This window comes from Juglans regia, chromosome 4 (assembly GCF_001411555.2).
Source record: "Juglans regia cultivar Chandler chromosome 4, Walnut 2.0, whole genome shotgun sequence".
Taxonomy (NCBI): domain Eukaryota; kingdom Viridiplantae; phylum Streptophyta; class Magnoliopsida; order Fagales; family Juglandaceae; genus Juglans; species Juglans regia.
This window is the reverse complement of record NC_049904.1, coordinates 16,857,114-16,880,548: the sequence shown is the minus strand read 5'-3', so window position 1 is coordinate 16,880,548 and position 23,435 is coordinate 16,857,114. Positions and strand designations below refer to the sequence as shown.

Here is a 23,435-nt window from a genome sequence, read left to right as displayed (position 1 = left end):
AGAAAAAATATCTAGTGATCCATATAATTTTTAATTAATTAGAGAATAGCCACAACACTTTAATTAAATAAAATTATATAGTATGATTTATTAGGATCACATAAAGAATATTTAGTCATTAATTGTAATTAATTATACTTAATATAATAAATTTTATCCCACAAAAAATTTTATTATATTTATATAATTAATTATGATAAAATATCAAATTATTTATAACTTACCCACAGAAATTATGAATTAATTAAATAATTTGACAGTTTTATCATAAAGTTTAATCTAAGATAGAATTTATATCAAATTATAATCATAATATACCCTTTAGAATTATGAATTAAGTAAATAATTTGATAAATTCTATCATAAAGAATAATTGAATATGCTTGAATTAAAAATTTAGCCCACATGCATTTTTTATGTTATTAGATTCAAATTTTAAGCATGATTTATATTGGTAAAACATGAAATTTTATTTAGGCCTCAATTTACATTAACATAAGCATGTAATTTTTAATTTTATGCAGTTGTAAAACCTGCAAATTTTTTTTATATTCGTTGTGATATTCCTGAACTTAAGGGAGATAGCTATAACTATAAGGAAAGATAAACCACCATCACTCACAGATACAGCACTGTAGCGGACATTACGCTTTATGAACGATGGGAGTGATCTAATCGCCTCAGCGTGATGTTCATTAAGATTAAAATTTCTGCTGGTATTCGTGGTTCTGTTGATCAGCATAGAAGGTCCGAGACTTGCTGAAAGCCATTGATGATAAATTTGTCACTTTCGACAAGGCACTAGCAAGCACCCTAATTATAAATGGGTCATCCTTAAGACTCACCACTGTGAAAGGTATGCGTGAATACATCATGCAAATAAGAGACAATGTGACTCAATTGAAGAAACTCGGGATTGAAATGTCGGAGTCTTTCTTGGTGCACTGCATCCTGAACATCCTTCCGCATACAGGCCCTTCAAATTCTCATACAACACACATAAGGATAAATGATCAATTAATGAACTTATGACCATGTGTGTTCAAGAGGAAGAGAGACTGGTGATGAAATTTGGAGAAAGTGCAATGTTGGCAACGTGTCTAAAGGACAAATCTTAAGCCAATCAGAAACAAAAGGTAAAATACCTCCTCAAGCTGATATCAAGAAAGATTCCAAGTGTTTCTTCTATAAAAAGAAAGAGACACATGAAGAATGAATGCGCCAAATCTCAAAAATGACCTGTGGACAAAAGTAATCCAACCTCGTTTGTTTATTATGAATATAATATGATTAATGTTAATATTAACACATGGTGGATTGATTCTGAATCAATAATCCACATTTCGAATTTCTTGCAGGGTTTGCAAAACCTAAAGAAGTCAGTGGAAAGTGAGCAAAACATATTATCGGGAAACAAGATGGGCTTGCATGTGGAAGCTATAGAAATATGTTATTTAACTTTAAGTAGTGGTTTTGTTTTAGAGTTAGAAAATATCTTTTATATTCTAAGTTTTTCTAGAAACTTGATTTCAGTTTCAAAACTTGTACCTTTTGGATATTCCTTTAATTTTTCGGAAACATCTTTCAGTTTATTTTATAAATCTGATTGTGTTGGGAATGGTACTGATGGTCTTTCCTATATTAATTTACAAAACGATGACACTTATGATTCAATGCATGTTCACACTGGCACTAAAATATGTGTTATTAATGATGATTCCTCTAGATTATGGCACCGGAGATTATGTCATATCTCCATAGAAAGAATTAAAAGATTAGTAAATGAATGGGTACTAAATACTCTAAATTTTAATAATTTTGAGAATTGTGTGGACTGCATAAAGAGAAAGCAGACCAACAAGTCAAAGAAAGGTGCCCATAAGAGTTCGGACATATTAGAGATAATATATATTGATATATGTAATCTAGACATGGACTCACATGGTCAAAGATACTTCATATCTTTTATAGATGGTTACTCACGATATATGTATCTCTACATGCTTCATAACAAGAACGAAGCATTAGATGCCTTTAAGATCTTTAAGGCTGAAGTAGAGAAACAATGCGGCAAGAAAATTAAGATCTTGAGATTAGATAGAGGTGGAGAATATTATAGTAGATACACAAAGGATGGACAAGCATTTGGACCATTCGCAAAGTATTCTCAAGAGCATTGGATTGTTGCCCAATACATCATGCCTGGTTCACCGGACTAGAATGGTGTAGGAGAAAGAAGAAACCGAACACTATTGGATATGGTGTAGAGTATGCTTAGTAGCTCCAATCTTCCTAAATCCTTGTGGGCTGAAATACTTAAGACGATCGTGTATATAGTAAACCGAGTTCCAACCAAATTTGTTCCTAAAACGCCATTTGAATTATGGAAAGGTTGGAAACTGAGTTTGCGACATATATGAGTTTGGGGATGCCCGTCTAAAGTGAGAATTTATAATCCACAAAAGAAGAAGTTGGACCCAAGGACTATTAGTGGGTATTTCATTAGATATGTTGAAAGATCTAAAAGTTACAGATTTTATTGTCTATCTCATAGCACTAGGATTGTGGAATCAAGAGATGTAAATTTTTTTGAAAATGACTTGATCAGTGGGAGCGACCAAACCAGGAACATAGTTTCTGAGAAGTATCATTCAGAATTGCAACATTCCACCTTAAGTGATAGATTGATTATTGTTCACAGCACCCCTAAAGTACAAACTGGTGTTGAACAACCAATTGTTAAAGTTCCACAAGTTGCTGACAACATTCCAGTAGATCAAGTAGCTCCAGAGTTGCCAAGAACTCTTGAACAACGAGTTGAACTACATATTTCTCAGGAAAATGATGGTACAACATTAAAAATATCTATTAGACTAAAGAGATCAGTAATTCCTGATAATTATGTTGTGTATCTGCAAGAATCTGGCTACAACATTGGGCCGAAAATGATCCCAAATACTTTTTACACGCCATGAGTTACAAAAAATCAGAATTATGGTACAATACCATGAAGGAAGAAATGAATTCTATGAAGAGTAACGAAGTCTGAGATATTGTTGAGTTGTCTAATGGTGGAAAAATCATTGGATGTAAATGAGTCTTTAAGATAAAGAAAAACTCATTGGGCAGCATTGAGAGATACAAGAGAAGACTTGTTGCTAAGAGATTCACTCAGAAAGAATGAATCGATTACATATATATTTTCTCTCATATATCTAAGAAAGATTCCTTACGTATTATTTTGGTATCAGTAGCCCATTTTGACTTGGAGTTGCAACAAATGCATGTGAAAACGATATTTCTTAATGGAGATCTAGAGGAGGAGGTTTACATGAAACAAACTGAATGATTCACCTCTAGTGATGGTGAGCAATTGGCTTGCAAGCTCAAGAAATCCATATATGGTTTAAAACAAGCATCCCGCCAATAGTATTTGAAATTCTATAATGTAATTTCTTCATTCGATTTTGTAGAAAACATTATGGATTAATGTATATATCAGAAGGTTAGTGGGAGTAAAATTTATTTTCTTGTTTTATATGTGGATGACATTTTGCTAGCAGCCAATGATAAGAGTTTGCTGCATGAGGTGAAATTATTCATCTCTAAAGATTTCGATATGAAGGATATGCGTGATGCATCTTATGTCATTGACATTAAGATCCATAGAGACAGATTTCGAGCCATCTTGAGTTTGTCTCAGGAAACCTATATTAATAAATTTTTAGAGAGATTTTGGATGAATGATTGTTCATCAAGTGTAGCTCACATTGTGAAGGGTGATATGTTCAATTTGAACCAATGCCCGAAAAATGATTTTGAAAGGCAACAAATGAAAAACATTTCACATGCTTCTGCTGTCAGAAACCTAATGTATGCTCAGGTCTACACAAGACCTAACATTGCATTTGTTATTGGAATGTTGGAATGATATCAGAGTGATGCAGTATTAGACCACTGGGGAGCTGCAAAGAAAGTAATGTAGCACCTTCAAGGAACCAAAGACTACATGCTTATGTATAGACTAACAGACAATCTGAAAGTAATTGGCTACTCAGAGTCCGACTTTGCTAGCTTTGTTGATTCACGCAAATCAACATCAGGATACATTTTTATAACAGCCGATGAAGTTGTATCATGGAGGAGTGCCAAGTAGACCTTGACTGCCACTTCCACTATAGAAGCCGAGTTCGTCTCCTTTTTTGAGGCTATTTCACATAGTATATGGCTTAAGAGTTTCATTTCTGGGTTTAGAATTATGGATTCTATCTCTAGGCCATTGAGAATTTATTGTGACAATTTAGCTGCTGTTTTTATGGTTAAGAACAATTAAAGTGGGAGTCGAAGTAAATACATCGATATTAAGTATTTAGCTATAAGGGAACGTGTTAAATAAAATAAAGTGGTCATTGAGCACGTCATCATTGAGTTGATGATCACTGATCCTTTGACTAAGGGCATGCCACCGTTGAAATTCAAGAATCATGTAGTGAATATGAGACTTGGTTTCATTATGTAGTTTTTCATTATATGGACAATGTTATTTTAATGAAATTCTTAATTATTGTGATGTTTTTCTCATATTTATGTGCACCTTATTTAATTTTGTGAAAATTCATCTGTGTAGGACCAAGAATAAACATAGGGTTTATTTATTAAGAAATTGTTGCCACATAAATTATAATATTTAGGAAATAAATATATAGTAATACATGGAAGGTAATACTCGTCATTAGATGATTTATCACCATGATTAATGTATTTATTACTTAATACATATTATCGATAGGTTTAAGATGAGACATTAGATTAGAAGTATGGACCAAGTGAGAGAATGTTAGACATGATTCATGGCCACGACCGTTTCTCACAGGTCTCAAGCTCCCCTTTTTCTTAGGAGCTCTTGAAGTGGTCCATAACTTCCTTCCGAGTCTCTACCATGTTCATAAAGCAGTTGGAACATTCCCCATGATCAACTAAAGCTATGGATCACTTGACACGTAGCCACCGAAAGCTTGATGGACGTTTACTTATAAATACTCCGGTTTGGTCCCCAAACTCAATTACTCACTCCTCTTTAGTCTTACACCATCTAAATAGAGTGAGTAGAGTTTTGGAAGTGTCAAAATGAGAGAGAAACAATGAGAGAGTATGAGTAAGCATCAATGGCCGGATGTACGGTTTCTTGGGCATTTCAATTTTCAAATTTTTTAAGTGTTTAATTTCGCAATTTAGAGTTGTTATTAAGCTATCAATAAATGGAATTACACAAAAGTAAACTTACAAATTGATGTAGTTTGATGCAGTACGTTAGATTATAAAATTATTTTTATTTTAAAGTAGATTTAACGGATCATGTGAAGTCATATTAGTTTGTGAGTTCATTTTTATGTACTCTCTGTGTATGTAGAACTTCTTGTTGAATAATAATACCCTAACAACATATTTTACAAAGAACATATTTTTGTAAAATAATCTTATTTTTATAAAATATTTTAAAAAAACATCCCTCATTTTAAAATATAATTATGAACTATTATGAAGAGTGAGGTTTGTTTATCATTCTTATTCTTATTCAAGGGTGTGTATCATCTTTCCTCGAGGATTTGTGTAAGATGCTCAGCAAAGTGGCTTTTGTGTGCATGTCATCCTTACGAAGATTTTATACAGTTTTAGAGTCCTTTTTGAATGTTGAGATCAACGTATTTTAATTCATCTCATCTTATTTTATCTCAACATTTAAATACTATTAAAATATAAATATTTTTCAATTACAAATTTTTAACTTAAATTTTTTCATTTAATTATTACCTAATTATTACAATTTTTCCAAACTTACGAACAAAACACAAAAAATAATTTGACTTTTTCAAATCCTAAAATAAAAAAATTATTAAAAAGTTCCATTCCAATGAGAGAATTGCTACATACACAAAAAGAGTGTACACAAATAAATTCACAAATTGATATGGTTTCGGTAGATCTACTTTACAATAAAAATAATTTTATAATTTGAGATAATGAAATAAACCACATCAATTTATGAGTTTATTTTTATGTAATCCCTTTGTGACTAAAATGTTTCTATTATTCAATTATAAGATTTAACCAAACTCAACTTATTTCAGCTTATTTCAAACCAATTATTGATGAGACCCATTACTTTTTCAACTTTCTATAAAAAAAAGTTAAATTTATCTCAACTTATTTTATACATTTTAACCTAAAAAATTAAACTTATCTCAACTTAAAAAAGTTAAATTCATCTTAATAAGACTTATAACATATTATTATTCACAATTCAACTCAATTAAACTCATCTATTATATATATATATATATATATATTAAGAAGAGTTAAGACCACATGTCCATGAGTGACTCTGTCCCAGTTTTATTAAAATAAATTCTCACTTATGGTTAAGGAATACCGTGAAATCAACTTTACAAATTGAAAATACATCACCACACAAACCCAATCCATTTCTAAAAATCAGAAAAATAACACTAAAAAAGAAAAGACTGTACGTATAACCGAACACTCCTCATATAAGGACATCCTATTTTCTCCAATCTAATACTACCTTTAATATCCAAAGGTAAATCTGAAAATAAAAACCACACTCCATTGCGCCCTTTGGCGCCATAACGAGCTAACCCATCTGCCGCCACATTGATCTCTCTATAAGCATGATTCGCAGAGAACCTAAGTCCGTCAAGTAATTGCAAAATTTCATCTCAATAATCCTCTAGATACCACAACCCATATCTCTTAGCCTGCAACCAATTAATTACTAGCATAGAATCTATTTCAATTTCCACATCATGAATATCCAAATCACGAACATTACGAAGTCCATATGGTAAACCCAAAACTTCCACCGCATTATTAGTATTATGTCCTGTAAATTTTGCAAAACCACACACAAACTCCCCTTTATCATTCCGAATTACACCACCCACACCTGAAGGACCCGGATTACCAACCGAGCTGCCATCCACATTTAATTTAAAACACCCATTCTTTGGCCTTGACCAACTTACTTGCTTCATAGCCATCGGTACTGTATGTTTAATTGGCAGCTGCAAATTCTTCAGAATTTCTTCATCACGCCTAGATAGTGCTTTTGACTTCTTGAGCCTCAAGGCAATCCAAGAGACCCAATACAAAATCGAACACCACACTGAGCGTATAGATTCAAAAGTCCCTTCCATCCTTGCCTTACATTGTCGCCACCATAGTCTCCAAGTGATCACCAAAGGGATAATACCAAGCAGTTGGCCCTTTTGTGTGGACCCTCTAGCAAGCCGATGCCAACTATCCACACGTCTTCTCCAATTTATCCTAGCCAAATTTCTCATGCCTAGTCGAATAGCGCACCAACTCCAGATCCTTTCTACAAATTCCCTTGTTGCAAGGACATGGTTCATATCCTCAAAAGCACCGGAGTCACAGCAGTCACATCTTGAAGCTACTTGAATTCCCACTTTTCGGATCCTATCATCAACAACCAAGCCTTCATGCATAGCCTTTCACATTGTGACTTAAATCTTCTCAGAAATAGCCGTATGCCATACCCATTTGCCCAAGGAAGTTCCAAAGATCTAATCCGAATACACGGCCAAGCACTACCAGTAGAGAATTCCCCATTTGGATTCTGAAGCCATATCAACTTATCCTTACCATGTTTCAGACAGCCCAGTTGTTCTATCAGTTCGTCTGTTTTTTCCATCCCCACTAGCCGTGAAAATAACTCTCAATTCCATCCACTCTCTGTTTTACAATCCTTCAATAATAGCTTTGGCCTCTCACTAATCTCATGCTGTGCATAAATTGTGCCATTTTCAGACCAGTTATCCCTCCAAAAATATAGATTTCCTTCTGTCACCCTCCATCTTGAATTTTCTATTACTTTAGTCAGAGCATGCATAATTCTTTTCTAGAAATTCGATCCTTTATTCATAGGCATCAGAGTTATATGCTTTGTCCCGACGTATTTGTGCCCAAAAAAAGTCGCCCATAACGATGTTCCTTGAGTCAAATTCCAGGCCATTTTCATTTGTAGCGAGCTCTACACTTCCTGCAGATTTTGGAGGACCGAACCTCCCTCAGAAACTGGTCTACAAATATACTCCACGCCTTCCATTTCTTTTCCCATCCTTTATGCCCCAAAAGAACATGCTCATAAGCTTCTGAATTTTGTCAACCACCGAATTGTGAACTTTTATCACCGCAAGACAATGAATTGGGAGACTTTGGATCACATGTTTTAATAAAAGAAGTCGAGCACTGTTCGATAGTAATCGAGTTTTCCACCCATCTAAACAATTTCTGATCTTATTAATAATATCTTCAAAATGAGCACTAAGCAGCCTTCCAGTAACAATTGGCACTCCTAAATATGTGAACGGAAAATCCCTTTCAAAAACCACGTAATCCTCAATATCATCTGACGTCTACCAGATGTCTTCTCCAGGAGTATACGAATCTCTCTCTCTCTAGCTTTGTGGTTAAGGATCCTTTTAGGTAGGTCAGAACTAATTAGCAGGCCTAGAATTCAAAGGGTGGACTAAATGTCTTATTTGTTTTTACAACTCTTCTAAATTTATTTCATCCTATTTAATTATTATAATTTTTTTAAATTTTTACATAAAATAAAATAAAATAAAATAAACAATTCAATTTTTTTAAAAATTTTAAAATAAAAATAATATTAAAAAATATATTTTAATGATATTTTATTTAATTTTTAATTTTAATCTCGATTTATCTCATTTTAAATCATAAATAGAAACAAACGAAGCATTAGATGTTGAAATTCAGACTAAGCCCCGAAGGCTAGTCTGCATGTGAAGATCGCGAGTCGTCCCATTTAGAGAGAGAGAGAGAGAGAGAGAGAGAGAGAGAGAGAGATGGAGAAGTACAAGGTTGGTTGATTCTGGACCAAACATTGAAGATAGAATTTTATAAGATTGATTTTGAAGCAGTCCCCCCACCCCCCCAACCCCATAAATAGTCTTGGCACTGGCTTCCGATCTCCCTCCCCATTTCAAAACCCTGGCAAGCTTCAGAGGAAGGAACATCCAGGAGAAAGAGGTACTGGAGCTAGCTATCAGTTGGATGCATGTGCTTACCTTCCCATGCAAGCATTTTTGTACCTCAACTTCCCCAACTGCAAGTCTAAATAGCTCGCTGGAGTTATATTCAGAGCCTTTAGCCAACCAAAATGGAGAGGTTAGTGTAGTACTTTTTAAATTGTTTTGGTCCAAGCAATTTCCGACATTCTGGTAATAAACTACAAATAAGTACTTACTCCTTGCTACTCCTACCTATAAAATCTTCCCCTTTTTTTCTTCTGAAATGGGCAAATCTTTATTAAATCCATGAATGATGAGGAAAGAAAACAGTACTCCTTTGGCCAAAGGAGGGAGAGAGAGAGTAGGAAAGGACATTCTGACCATGGCCAAGAACAGTGCTCCTTTGGCATAAAATAAAATAAACAAAACTAAAAAACAAAGGCTGATTTAGCTAGAGCCATCGACAGTCAATGAGAAATGACCCATCTAGAGTTAATTACATTAAGGTGCGTTTTAAATAATGAGTTAAAATGAGAAGAATTAAAATGAAAATTAAATAAAATATTTTTAAAATATTAAATAATTTTTTATATTTTATATGAAAGTTCAAAAAATTATAATAATAAAATCAAACACTGCTTATATCTAAATCGGCGCAAGCGAGCAATGTAGCACTTATTCAAATATAAAATCGGAATGATATGATAAAGAAAAGCATCATTAATGTTCATAAAACATGAAAAAATAAAACCTCTTCGTCCTTCTTTGGGTCTGCAATTTTTCAATCCTGCTTCTGCACCTACACTTTTTCAATGCCATTTCATATATGTGATTTACATGGATGCTTCGACGACGGACCTGTCTGCTTAATTCTTGTTTAACATAGGTTGGCACTGGTACTAACTAATGAATGGATTGTGGACACAGTATGCAGAGTTCTCAGCACTCTCTTCCTTAATCTCACAGACAAACAGAGAGACAAAGAGGCTCGCAGACACAAGATGGCTAATTACTCTGAGGGACACATTTGCCAATGCCTACGACGGCTGGCGACCGTGCGGCGTAATGCAGTGGTAACGATCAGCGGGGACCGACGAAAGACAGGTGAACAATTTGTGGAGGACGTTTTGTGTCTGGCTTTTGGGCTGCTGGAACTTGGCATCGGCGCTGGTGACGTTGTCGCCATCTCTGCTTTGAACAGGTTTTCACCATATATATATATATATATATATATATATATATATAAAGTTATACTACTAACGCTTACAATTTTAAAGCGTGCAATTTCTGTATATTTCTTTCAAAAATAATTTTTTTTTTTTTTTTATGTTATCTCTCAAATTTGCCATGTTTTTCGAAAAAAAAATGCGAAACTTACACATCCATAATGTTTAGATGGTACTTGAAATAACAGAATCTTCTCGTTATAGGATAAATATGAGATATTTTGATCATTGTATTTTTAAGAAAAATCAAACTATTTTGTACTAAAATTTATGTAAACAGAGTAAATCCTATTCCTTATACGAATGCCCTGTAACTAAGATTTTGGGACGTTTTGTTGAAATCCTACCTTTTCTTATTGTTCTTTTAATTTTAGTTAATTGGATTGTCATAGAGACAAAATTGCAAGAGAATCAATCAATGATGATGAATTTGTCATTGTTACAGTGATTTGTACTTGGAGTGGTTACTTGCCATTGCGTTTGTCGGAGGAATAGCTGCTCCTCTGAATTACCGATGGGTGAGCACCATTTCGTTGATATTGTTTATTTATTTATTATGTTTATTTCTATCTTTTCTCTTTACCATTTTAAAGAAACTAAAATGACCAAGTTGTAGTTTGGTTTGAGATCCCAAATAAGGGTGCTATCCGCCCTATACGGCCGGGTAGCCACCCATCCCGCACCTTGTCCCCACTTGGATAAGGTAATTAAAAAAAAAAGGCGAGAACCGGATATGGGTCGATTTGAGGAGAGTGAGTCCCACATGCTTAATAAATAGGGATCTACGAGTGTTTTTTGGTAGATTGGAGGGAGGAGATCCTAATGTAGTAGAGCTGTAGAGATGTGGAATGTTAATCTGTTAACGGTGATAGATCTAGACTACCATGACCGAAAATGATGTTGGACATAAAAATAGGCATGGTGATGGAAGGTAAGGAAAGAAGAAAAGAGAGATAGAAGAGTAGTGAAGAGGAGGAGAAAAAGAGAGGGGGTAGGAGGGAGAGGAGAAGCTAGCTCCTCGCCTTCTCCCTCCAAGTAGCGCACATTCTTGGGGGTTGTGTATATAGAGTGACAGGGAGAACTGAGGGGAAGAATAGCAGCCAGTAGGGCTGTACAGAAATTGACGAGACCGAAAGTTGCCGAAGCGGACCTGTGGCCGGAGTCTGGAACCAGAAGAAAACCGATCGGCCGGTGGTATAAAATTAAGGAAACCTACGCCGGCCGGTTCGGTTTCGATCTGAACCAAACCCAAACCACCGAACCGGCCGATTATATATATATTTTATATTATACGTATATAAAACGACACCTAAGTGAAACAACGTCGTTTTAGTTATGAAAATTAGGTGAAACGGAGGGCGCCGTTTCGACCTGGGATTAATAACCCTCACCTTCTTCTTCTTCCCTCTGCAGGTCTGCTTCTTCCCACCAATGGCATAGCCCACCGCTCCCCTCCTCCTTCATAGCTACACCGAAGGTAGACCGATGAATTGCACTGACTCACACTAATACCGAGGCTGCTGATTTGGCCAGTTCTAAACCTCTCCAAAAGCTGTCGGTGCGGCATTGGTTTTGGACCGAAATTGCACCGACGATGTCGGTTTTCAGCCCTAGCAGCCAGTACATCTAAAAGATTATTTTAAACTCAAAAGCAGTTTGTTTCCCCTAGGGGTGCTACCCGCTAGGCAAGGTGGAAATGACCACCCCGCCCCTGACCTTGTCTTAAGCTGTTGTCCATCCGCCCCCACCGAACGGGCTGCCAAATTTTTCAATCCAATGCCCAGCCAAACCCCAAATATATAAATCAACACAAATCCAATGCCAAATCGTAGATCAAACTTCAAATAGGTAAATCCAACTACTAATAAAAAAAAACATATTTGCAGTGAAGACCATCTTTAAGATTATTTGCAATAATAAAACCCTTTCAACAATCGGTTCTTTCTTTTTCATTTGAGCAAAAAAATGACATCTACTTTTTGCTTGGGTGAAAAAAATGCGTAATATAAGGGATATAAAATGGCTTCCTTCTCGGAGGAGGAGAAAGCAATTTTCCCCCTCATGCACGTCATTTGTTTCTATGCACTAGTCATTTTCCATTAGAAAAATTCTACTCATCATCCTTACACCACATGCTACACATTATTATTTTTTTCCCTTACTAAATGTGTGGTGTATAGATTCTGAGTAGAACAATTCCTTTGGTCTAGCAAGCATAAAATAAAATAAAAATAAAAAATCAAGTATGGTGTGTGGCATAGGGATGATCAGTAAAATGACTCTTTCCATTAACCTTTCTTTTCACCTTTTTCAAACAAACCAAGGGATGAGAACGTTTTTCCATAAAATATTTTCAGCTGAAACAAATTTACCTGAAAATATGTTCATCTTATAATATATTAGTCTTACTCGGAAAATAATTGCAGTACATTTTAAGTTGCTGTCATTTAAGCTGTTGTCATATGAGTCTGCCTAAAAATGTGGCATATGAAAGTGTGAGAATGAAAAGATATAGAATTAAAAGTAGCATTACTTGAAAGAAAGAGATAACGAGAAATACACTTTGCACCCTTAAACTACTGTGTGTTTTACATTGCGAACATCAAACTGTTAAATCTGACATATTACAATCTCAAACTACCAAAAACTGACATTTAGCATTATCATTTAATTCTAAACATTAAGTGTCATTTTTTGTGATTTGAGAACGTTGGGTAATGACCAGGTAAGAGTACGAACACGTAATACTCATCAATTCTATCATAGGATTTCATGTCATATAAAATTTTTATATTGATGATTAAATAGAAGTTTTAAATATATGGCATGTCTGTACAAGACATACCACATCATCTGAACTGCAGGATTACCTAAGAACTTTCGGCATATATATGTGTGCTTATGTATATTTCAACTAGCAGAGCTTCGATGAAGCAAGATCGGCAATGCTGCTTGTGCGGCCAGTTATACTGGTTACCGATGAGAGCTGTCAGAGCTGGTACTCAAACTTCCAAGATAATGACATAACTTCCCTGAGGTGGCATGTTTCTTTCACTTCTCCCTCCTCAGATTGCATGAAGACATGGAATGGTATATGTTTTGTTTTTTTGTGTTTTTGTTTCCGTTGGACATGGTCTGGCCTTCGCAACTTCAATTTCACCCACTATTCTTACAATGTTTCAGTTCCCTCTTTCTAATGTCCCCCCAGTATTAACTACTGAAATTCTCAAGAAGCATTCTGTAACGTCTCTACCATTGAACTACCGTTGGGCAAGTGAGGGTGCAGTTGTGATTTGCTTCACTTCAGGTATACATTCAATTTATCACCATCATCTATTTATTTATTTATATATAATTTCTCTGCGGATTTCCATGTTAGTAGAAAAATTTATGAAGAAAGACTTTTCCAGGAAAGTCTCTAAAGACAGCAGTATATGAGAGTTGGTCAGGAATTGCAGCTTCCTATTTTGCATGATTTGCTTTTTGAGAAGAAAAAATTTATCTCTAAGCCTGGTCATTGGCACATCCAATGCAGTAGTGATGTGGAAGCATTCTATCAGCAAACATAAAAAAGTATTGGTGCTCAACTTTTTTAAACTATAATGGATCCCATAGCAAGTGCTGGGTTTTAGTAGTTTATATCTTTCAAGAATTACTTTCAGAAGAGTCATTTGTAGATGATTTTCTTGACTAATTTGGCCCACCCTTATTGTTTTGGAATTGGGAACAAGTGACAAAAGCTGTACTTAAAGTTGGTATCTGATGAGTTATTAGTCGAACAAATAAAGAAATCTGCACAACGTCATGAACTGTGAATCACTAGAACCTTAGATACACCACTTACAAGTTGGTGTGTAAACGCACTACTTACTTTGAGACCCAAAAAAGTTAGAAAATTTTAAAACATATTACTTTTTTGTGTTAGCTGATGTGGTAGGCTTCAATGCCTGTGGTGGGGCTTGTAAATAGATTTTTTCTTGTCAAAATAGTTTTGAGCTGATAGTAGCCACTGCCAGTTTGGAAGTTTGAGAGATTGGAAGGACTACATCAGTTGTTGAATGTTTATGGTAGTATGGTCTGGAAGATAAAAAACTTGAATGGAATGTACACACTTCCTGCTCTGCATAAATTCTACGGCTGAGGCTATTTTACTTCAGGATCACCACAACGCATTACCTAGTGAAGTTTTCTGAAAATATGCATTTCATATAATCTTCAATGTGAATAAAAGTGGGAGGTTATGGATTTTAGTAGTTTGTATTTGATGATTCTGTAATGTACAGGAACCTGTGGGAGGCCAAAGGGAGTCACCTTAACCCATGCTGCCTTGATTGTACAATCCTTGGCAAAACTCGCCATTGTTGGTTACGATGAGGATGATGTACGGTTTTCCTCAGGATCATGTGCACATATTCGTTTTTGTATTAATAAAAGATGATTAGTTTGTGGCTGTTGCAGCAATGAGTTTAATACAACTTCTAGATTATGAGGAAAAAAATACAAAATCTAGCAGGGCCAACCATTTTTACATCTAAATTGATTTGTATGTCTTATTCATCTCATACAGTATGACTTTCAAATTGCTGTTGTTTGGGGATTTGCAGGTTTATTTGCACACAGTGCCACTGTGCCACATTGGTGGTCTCTCATCTGCCATGGCCATGCTAATGGTTGGAGGTTGCCATGTCATAGTACCTAAGTTTGAGCCTACATCGGCTCTTGAAGCCATAGAGCAATGCAGAGTAACTTCTCTAATAACCGTCCCTGCAATGATGGCTGATTTTCTTTCTTTAATTAGGTAAATGACACTATACAACATAATTTAGGGACATTTCTGGGACCAAGTTCTTCGCATGGGTTTTTTGTTATATATAACATGTTAGTCTCCAATTTCAATTAATTCAGTACTACATTGGTTTATGAGTATATGATTTTAGCAAGACAAATGTTTATGCGACCTGTATACAAATAACATCACGTGTTACATATTTGAAAAAGTTCAAATTTATGAGCCAAATGTTGTATTTGAGTTATTCACATTCAATATGTAGCAAATCTTTTTTTTTCTCCCAAGGACAAAGTATCTTGGTACCCAACTTGGTACATGAGGATCTAAACATGCTTCTTTGGTCAAGATTTCATAGGGAACATTTGGTCATTGTCGATCACAATAGAGTCAAGACTTTACATGTGTCCCAAACAAATTTGATAAGCAGAATGTGTAGTATGAAGTAGCAGAAGGAGTATGTCAGGACATGTTAAAGAATGCTTGAGATCATTTGGTATGACATGTGGAGCCAAGTCTAGATGCAGGGATGCTAGGGGAATGAGATGAGATGCGAATTTTGTGAATAGTAGTGAGATAGTTTGAGTTAAGTATTTTTGGGTTTCGAGAAAAGAGAGAGAAAAAGTTGAATAAAAAATATTATAAAGTTAAAATGTTGTTAGAATATAATTTTTTAATATAATTTTTATTTTGGAATTTGAAAAAGTTGAATTATTTTTTATTTTTTGTATGAAAGTTTGAGAAAGTTGTAATAATTAGTTTGAAAAAGTTGTAATGATTAGTTTGAAAGTATTTGTGTTTGAGTTATGTTTGGGAATGAGATGAGATGGGATGGGATGGGATGAAAATAATTTCCAAACATCCCCTTAAAGTTGAAGATTTCTCTCATGGACGACAGATTGGGTCAGATGGAGTTGTAGTTGCTTGGAGGTCTGGAGATGGTGATTTGTAGAGTATAGCTGAATCAGGCAGATAAGCACAAGTGAAGCCTCGAACAAAATTATTTCCAAATATGGTATTAATACAAATGTTGCAGTTGCTTACATACAAAGTGCAGTCCAAACAGGTGATGCTTTTAAGACAAACTCGTGGTCTCACAAAAATCCTTGGATGTGTCATTGCAGACTCAGTGTTAGGAAAAACTTCCATTCCAAAGATTTTGACTTCTCTAAGGACTCTAATTGCTTCTCAATCCATTTAAAGTGACTCTAGGCGCATAATTCAATGAGTTTATAACCATATTATGTGTGCCATGAATTTTTATTTTCATTTAGTTTTTAGTTTTCTCCTAGAGGTTGGTTAAACCACACCATATACATTGCAACTAGGCACTAATGTCTCAGGAATATGAAGCTCATATAGAAGAATTAACTAGAGGTTTTGGAACTATTGTGATAAGAGGAAAAAGCTTTGGCCATTGATCTTGTGATGATTACTTTTAAATTATTATTCTTCTGAATATGTTAAAGAAAAATATTCATCCCTCTAGATGTGAATTATTAGTTGTTGGCAATCTTCAATATACTATTTGCACAACAATCAAGCCCCTTGATCCACTACTTTTCCTTCATATCTCTGATTTTTTTAATGGATAGTCCTTTCTCCTTCTAGATCATCTATATAATGTTCTCGTTCAAATTTTCAGTTCATTCATAAAATTTAATACTTCTGCCATGTCATAATGTTTTCATGTTGTATGCTAGTTCTCTTAATCACGTTGGATGGATTTGCCAGGCGGAAGGAAAATTGGAAAGGGAAGGATACTGTGAAGAAGATATTAAATGGAGGTGGAAGCCTGTCAATTGAGCTTATCAAGGATGCCACCTTATTCTTCCCAAGAGCTAAGCTTCTCACAGCTTATGGTTAGTATCTCTTATGCCCCTTTGTTCATCGATTATTTTGATATGATAAATTCTACTGGAAAGTTATTTAGATCTTAGCATATGTTTGGAAGCAACTTCAAGTGAGTGCAGCTTCCAATCGCCAATCTCAATTTCAGCCATATACTTGAGGGAGAAAGAATGAAGAGCTTTTAAAATGAAAACTTTTTGTTGGTAAACAAATATTTGACTTCAGCAATGATTTTATCTTCACTCTTAATGTTTTCTGTACTTAACTCTTGTACCCACAATGACCGGGCAGGGTACTTATGATTAAGCTCAAAATGACCTTTGGGCAAGATGCATGGCACCTTCACTTCCCTAAGTATGGATGGTGGATCAGATCAGGATTTGAGTCCACGTAGATGTATGCACAAATATCCAATAAAAAAAATACTAAGCTTTAGCATGTAAAGTTGGTAAAGGAAAAGCCTATTGTAAACATGTCCTTGGCTCGTAATCCATCCTGTTAACTAGCTGATGGAGCCATGTTCAAGTTAAGTTGCCATGTGCAGTAATTTCCCACACCAGATCAGCTTGGGCTTCTGAACATTTCTGCATGATGCTCTATGGATTAATGAAATTTCCATATGAGAATGTCACAATTAAATCTTCTATCCTTGCCGATGAGCTGGGTCAATTTCTTGTGTGAACAAGTGAATACAAATAAAAGTCAAATCATAAGTGTTTTTTATTCTAACTGATGTGGCATGCTCCCACATCTGTGGTGTATTTGGTATTTTAATAAGGGAGCTTGCGAATAGATTTTTTTCATATAAAACCTAAAGCTAAACAAGGTCAATAATGTTTTATCAACTTGACTTCAACCTAGCTGAGTTAGATCTTGCCCAGCTGTCTGCCTATGTCAATTGCAAAGTGTCAGCACTTTTGGTCAACTTGTCTTATCTAAATACCTTTAGAACATAAGCTAGCTCTTAATTGCATGAATGTAAGATAACTATTGCAGTTGGTTATCGACTTTATGGACATTTCTGTGCTTTCTACCCCAAAATCTTTGGTTTTTTGTTTTTGCAATGTGTAATGTTGTTATCCAAAATTTTGAAGGAATGTCAGAGACATGCTCTTCGCTGACCTTCATGACCCTTCATGATCCAAGAATGGAAACATCCAGCCAGCACATTAAGACTATTGCTGATACAAAACATACATCCGTTCACCAAACACAAGGTTTTTGTGTTGGCAAGCCTGCACCCCATGTTGAATTAAAGATATGTACAGAAGGCTCTTCTCACGTTGGAAGAATTTTAACTAGAGGTCCACATGTAATGCTTGGCTACTGGGGTCAAATTCCAGCAGTGGCATCTGATTCTACTAATGAAATCTGGCTTGACACTGGTGACATTGGGTCCATCGACAAGAATGGTAATCTATGGCTAACTGGACGTGCAAATGGTAAAATTAAGAGTGGAGGGGAGAACATTTACCCCGAAGAGGTATTAGTTAAATTAATGAGTTCTGGTACTTATAAGTCGGTGTACAAACAGACTACTTACTGTAGGACCCATTACAGTTATAAGAAATGCCAAAACACTAATACTAACTAATGTAGTAAGATTCATCACCGATGGATTGTTTGGTTTGTCAATAAGCGGACTTTCAAATATATTTTCTCTAACCCTCACTCTACTGAAATGTTGAGTAATTTAAAAAATAATAAAGCTAACATATTGCAACTATGGAATGGTGATCAGAGATGCAGAAAATGGGTCATAACATTCACTAGGGCTTTTGTTTCTTTAAAATTTTTAAACTGTAATTGATATGTGGCTACTAAAAGTATAGGTGCTTGGTTTTGACTAGGTGGAGGCAATCCTGTTACAACATCCTGGGATAATTGGCATTGTCATTGTTGGGATTCCAGATGCTAGACTGACAGAGATGGCTATTGCTTGTATTCGGTTGACAGAAAATTGGCTTTGGCCTGATACAAGCTTTATACACTCGGCAGAAAATGGAGGGCTAGTCTTATCCACTGAAATTCTTCTACGCTATTGTAGAGAAAAGAATATAACTGGGTATGCATCCAACAGAGTTATTGGTTTTTGTATATGCTGTATTATTAAGATGGCTTTTTATTTAGTGTTTCCTTTTGTTTTTCCAAAGGTTCAAGATACCCAAGATGTTCATTTTATGGGAGAAACCGTTTCCACTCACAACAACTGGGAAAATAAAAAGAGACCAAGTTCGAAGAGAAGTTATGTCTCATCTGCAATCATTGCATAGCAATTTATGACCATTTGGCCTCATTTGATTGTTTAGAGCACCACATCCAGATGCTTAGGTGAGGATCTACCCATGTTCTTCTTGGCCAATAGCACATATATGTGGAAGAAGCAAGCCTTAGTCTAGGACAGCAAGTGTGGATGTTTTGAAGAGTTGTTTTGGTTATTGTACCAAAACAAAATATATTTTTAATCACATATTACTATATGATTACAATTCAAATTATATGATAATGCAATTCAATTTAAATGAGATATATATGCCTATAGAAATGGTAAACATGCAGATGAATATGATGACAGACTCATTGGATAATGTTTTGGTCAAGATAATTAAAACATATATTGTATTAACACATACAAACTATTTCCAAACTGTTTGATTTACTGGATACTTATTGTTACAGAAAGATAAACTACATAAATGAAAGATACATCATAAGTATTTAATGCTATCTTGGCATCGCAGAAGTAATCTTTGGTCTTATCTTGAGTAATGATCATCAGGTGTTCACGATCTTGAAAACGTTGAGAAGAGTTAACATTTGTAGGTGCAGGTTGATGTTTATCTCTTGTATTATCTGAAGTGTGGTTATCTGCTACTTAGTCTGGAGTGTAGTCTTGACTAGCCCCCCCAGCAAGCTGAGGGAAGGGGAATTGCATACCATAAGCTTGGATTTCAATTAAAAAAAATAATGGAGCAAACCCTATTGTGAACATGTCTGCAACTTGGTTCTTGGTAAATTTCACAAGAAAATCACAGGTGACAGTCTTCTCTACGACAAAGCTCCACTTGATCAGTATGTTTATAAGAGTGGAAAAATGGAATATAGGCTCTTGCAAGAGCACTGAAATTGTCGCCTAAAATAAAATGATTAGAGCGAGACACAGATCCTTGAACAGCATTGCCAACTTGTAGAGCTCAATTAGTGACAATGGCCAAAGTACGATACTCAGCCTTTGTGCTTGGTAATGATACTGCTGCCTGTTTCTTAGCATTCCAAGATATAAGAGAATTGCTGAACGTAGGGGGGACTGTCTGCCATTTGGGGTTCTACCCCAGTTAAGAGTCACAAAAGGCTGTGACTTGAAGATTACTCAATGTATGAAAGAGACCATAACTTACAGAACCTTTCAAGTATCGCTTGACTCATTTTGCTGCAAGGAAGTGGGTTTATGCATGTGCTGGCAAGCTGATTGATAGTATAAGGCTGTCTCAAATCTTCTACATGTTCTGTATGGAAGAGCACCAACAACACCGCTGAACTCAGCTGAATCAGCGAGCCAGTCACCATCAGATTTAGGCCCTGTTTGGATGTTGAGCTGAGTTGAGATGAGTTAAATTTTTTTATGAATAGTAGTGAGTTGAGATGGTGGAGTGAGTTTTGTGGAGCCCACCTAAGATGAGTTTAGATGTGTTTGGATGTTAAGATGAGTTTAGATGTATTTATGAGAAGTTGAAAAAAGTTGTGGGTCTCGTGTGTAAAGAGGTGTTGAGTTGAGATGAGCTAGTGATTTGAGAGTTAAGTATTTGGATGTTAGACTCAGCTTAAAATTAGACTAATTTCAGTTCAATCTAAGTTTCAAACGAGGCCTAACAACTTGAATCTTGAAGAACATGAAGACTTGGAAAGTTTATCAACCAACATTTGAGTATTATGAAGATTTATGAAGCGTTCAGGTTATGCCAACAAAGAAATTGAGAGGGCCTGTATCTTTAATGAGATACTCCAACTATAGTTAAGATAGATTAAATAACTAAAGAATGTGTGCCTGTAATGATTTTGCCATCGACATAACTAAAGAATGTGTGCCTGTAATGATTTTGCCATCGACATAAATGAGTATAAATATATGAATGTTATGACTGAAACAAAAGTAAGGAAGAGTCAACAAGGAATGTTATAGAATCGATATTTAGCAGAGAAGAAGAGTGGCGATTGAACCAAGCTCCTTAGAGCTTGTTTTAAGACATAATCTGGATGTTCAGTATCTCAAGATGCCTAAGGTTGTTTTATGGACACCACTTCCATCAATGAACCATGTAGAAGGCATTGGATACATCCAATTGCCTGAGCCATGAGAAGTATGTATACAACCAAATTAACAATATACGAACTGTGGATGGTTTAATGCCAAGTTGAACGTCTCTGGTCTATTTGACAATTTTGATCAAACCCCTTTGCACTAATCTTGCATTGAAATGATCCACCAAGCCATCTGGTTTCTATTTTAGCCAAGATACTTGTCTGTTTTTTATTGCATTATTGAGAGAGGATGTGGATAGAGGAACTGTGGCATTAGAGGGGTCGGATTTAGAAAGATTCTTCTTACAACTAATTACAGGATATTTTGTGTCAATGGCTTGTGGGTCGACTGGCATCTATCTATCTATCTTGATCCTTGAAGGACCATGTGATTTTAAACTGGTGGGGTTTTAACAAAAAAACAAAAGGCAGCATTCCATAATTTATTAATGAATCATCATTTATGACGGTGGAATACCGTGATTACAACCTAGGACTCCTTGACAGCAACATTAAAAACCAAAAATTACAGGAAATTGTAATTAGTGAATGGCTTTGGATTGAGTGACTATGGGGAGAGATACAAACTACAATAGGTATGTTGTAATTGTTAGGTATAGCATATTGAATGGTAGTGGGAGAGGAGTCAAGTACAGCAATATTAAGAGTAGGAGATATGGTAAAATCGGTTATTTGGTATTGTAGGTAGTATAAGGGAAGCAAATTAATTGAGGAGTTTTTGAAGATGTTATACCTCAACATATCTCAACTTACAAAATAGTTGATTAAGTTGAGAAATGGTCATAATCATTATTTTGGGACATAAGGCATTCTCTGAATATTTGGTTGACTTTCGAGATCTACAACCCGGCATGGGTTTTTCTTTTCGAGTAGTGATAAATAAACAACATTTTACACAATATTTTTCACAACACGTGTTATAAAATAAGGATATTTTTATAAAATGATGTAAGTTTTATAAGGTATTTTACAAAAATATCTCTCATTTTAAAATATTGTTGTGTAAAGTGTTATGTGTTTATCATTTTTCTTTTCTAAAGGATTGGTTTTAAACTTATGTTTGCTGAAGAAGCCAAAACAAACTCATAGGTGGGTCTGACAATTGGTCCAAATAATATATATATATATATATATATATATATATATTTGAACCCTTTATGTACAAATTAAGTATTATCATGTGACTGTAAATAAGGTCTTATATCACTACATGATACTACAGTTAAAAATAAGTGACATAGCATTTTCATTCAAAAATTAAAGAAGTAAATCTGTAATGTTAGTAGGGCTCGTATGATAAAATTCCATTGGTGCTTGGATGTTCCAAACTTCTTCAATGGGAACAGATCTGTTGAATGAAGAATACAAGATCTGCAGAAACATAAAGATAAAACACTAGCGATCATGATTGTTATATAAACAACTATTATTCTTGTGGGGGCTGGACACAGTGCTGTCAAAGATTCTTAAATAAAAATCTTGGTGTAATTTATAGAGCAATCCCACAAGAATTAATTAAAATCTCCCCCTGCTTAGTACATGGGTTGAAATTGTATCATGCTTGGCCCACAACCTGTAACTAAAAACTCTTTAGTTGCTTAATTTATTCTCAGTAAAGTTCTTTAAAAAAAAAAATAAAAAATTATTTCCCATCATAAGTTCCCATGATGAAATGGCCATTCTATTAGTCATTCATTGACTTGCATTTGATTTTTATTGCAATCCCTCTCATGCCCAATTCAAGCCATCTTGATCTCAACAATAATTTGTCAATTTCTTCTTCTTTTTTGAGAAGAAACAATTTAAAGGATAACATCAACGCTTACAATAATAAAACCATATAATTACATATCAGCATCTAGTAAGACTATAGACTGAATAAAATGTGGACATTATGACCACCATTGAATTGTGTCATCTACCAGACGAGCATACCTTGCAAGTAGATGAGCTGCTTCATTGCCTTGTCTCCCAACATGAAGTACATCAGATTCCTCAAAAAATAAAAGAACCCAAATTCTTTTTGACACAAAGCAAATAAAACACCCCTTTATCATTCCGTAAAGTAGCCCCCACACCCCCATAATTAGAAGAATTGAACAAAACACCATCAACATTAAGCTTAACCGTACCTTGCACCAGAGGTTTTCAAGAAAGGATGATATCCTTACGTAC

The 23,435-nt window shown here is 35.0% G+C and overlaps 2 protein-coding genes across 5 annotated transcripts; one reads left to right on the top strand and one right to left on the bottom strand.

Annotated features, from left to right (window-relative positions):
• Positions 1 to 6,737: 6,737 nt before the first annotated feature.
• Positions 6,738 to 7,526, bottom strand: LOC109020946. Its single transcript, XM_035689193.1, has one exon. It carries the CDS (start codon positions 7,524 to 7,526, stop codon positions 6,738 to 6,740), a length of 789 nt encoding a protein of 262 aa, XP_035545086.1.
• Positions 7,527 to 9,014: 1,488 nt separating this feature from the next.
• On the top strand, positions 9,015 to 19,484 carry LOC109020947 (2-succinylbenzoate--CoA ligase, chloroplastic/peroxisomal). Of its 4 annotated transcripts, none has more exons than XM_019003478.2 (11): positions 9,015 to 9,234; positions 10,044 to 10,278; positions 10,749 to 10,821; positions 13,225 to 13,393; positions 13,512 to 13,610; positions 14,587 to 14,684; positions 14,908 to 15,101; positions 16,824 to 16,951; positions 18,035 to 18,423; positions 18,791 to 19,005; positions 19,094 to 19,484. In XM_019003478.2, exons 2-11 carry the CDS (start codon positions 10,079 to 10,081, stop codon positions 19,221 to 19,223), a joined length of 1,695 nt encoding a protein of 564 aa, XP_018859023.1. In that variant the 5' UTR covers positions 9,015 to 9,234; positions 10,044 to 10,078; the 3' UTR covers positions 19,224 to 19,484. The 4 variants fall into 4 exon arrangements, with proteins under 4 accessions (XP_018859023.1, XP_018859022.1, XP_035545462.1 ...); XM_019003477.2 differs by having other exon boundaries at positions 10,005 to 10,278; XM_035689569.1 differs by lacking the exons at positions 9,015 to 9,234; positions 10,044 to 10,278; positions 10,749 to 10,821 and adding an exon at positions 11,770 to 12,151.
• Positions 19,485 to 23,435: the final 3,951 nt, after the last annotated feature.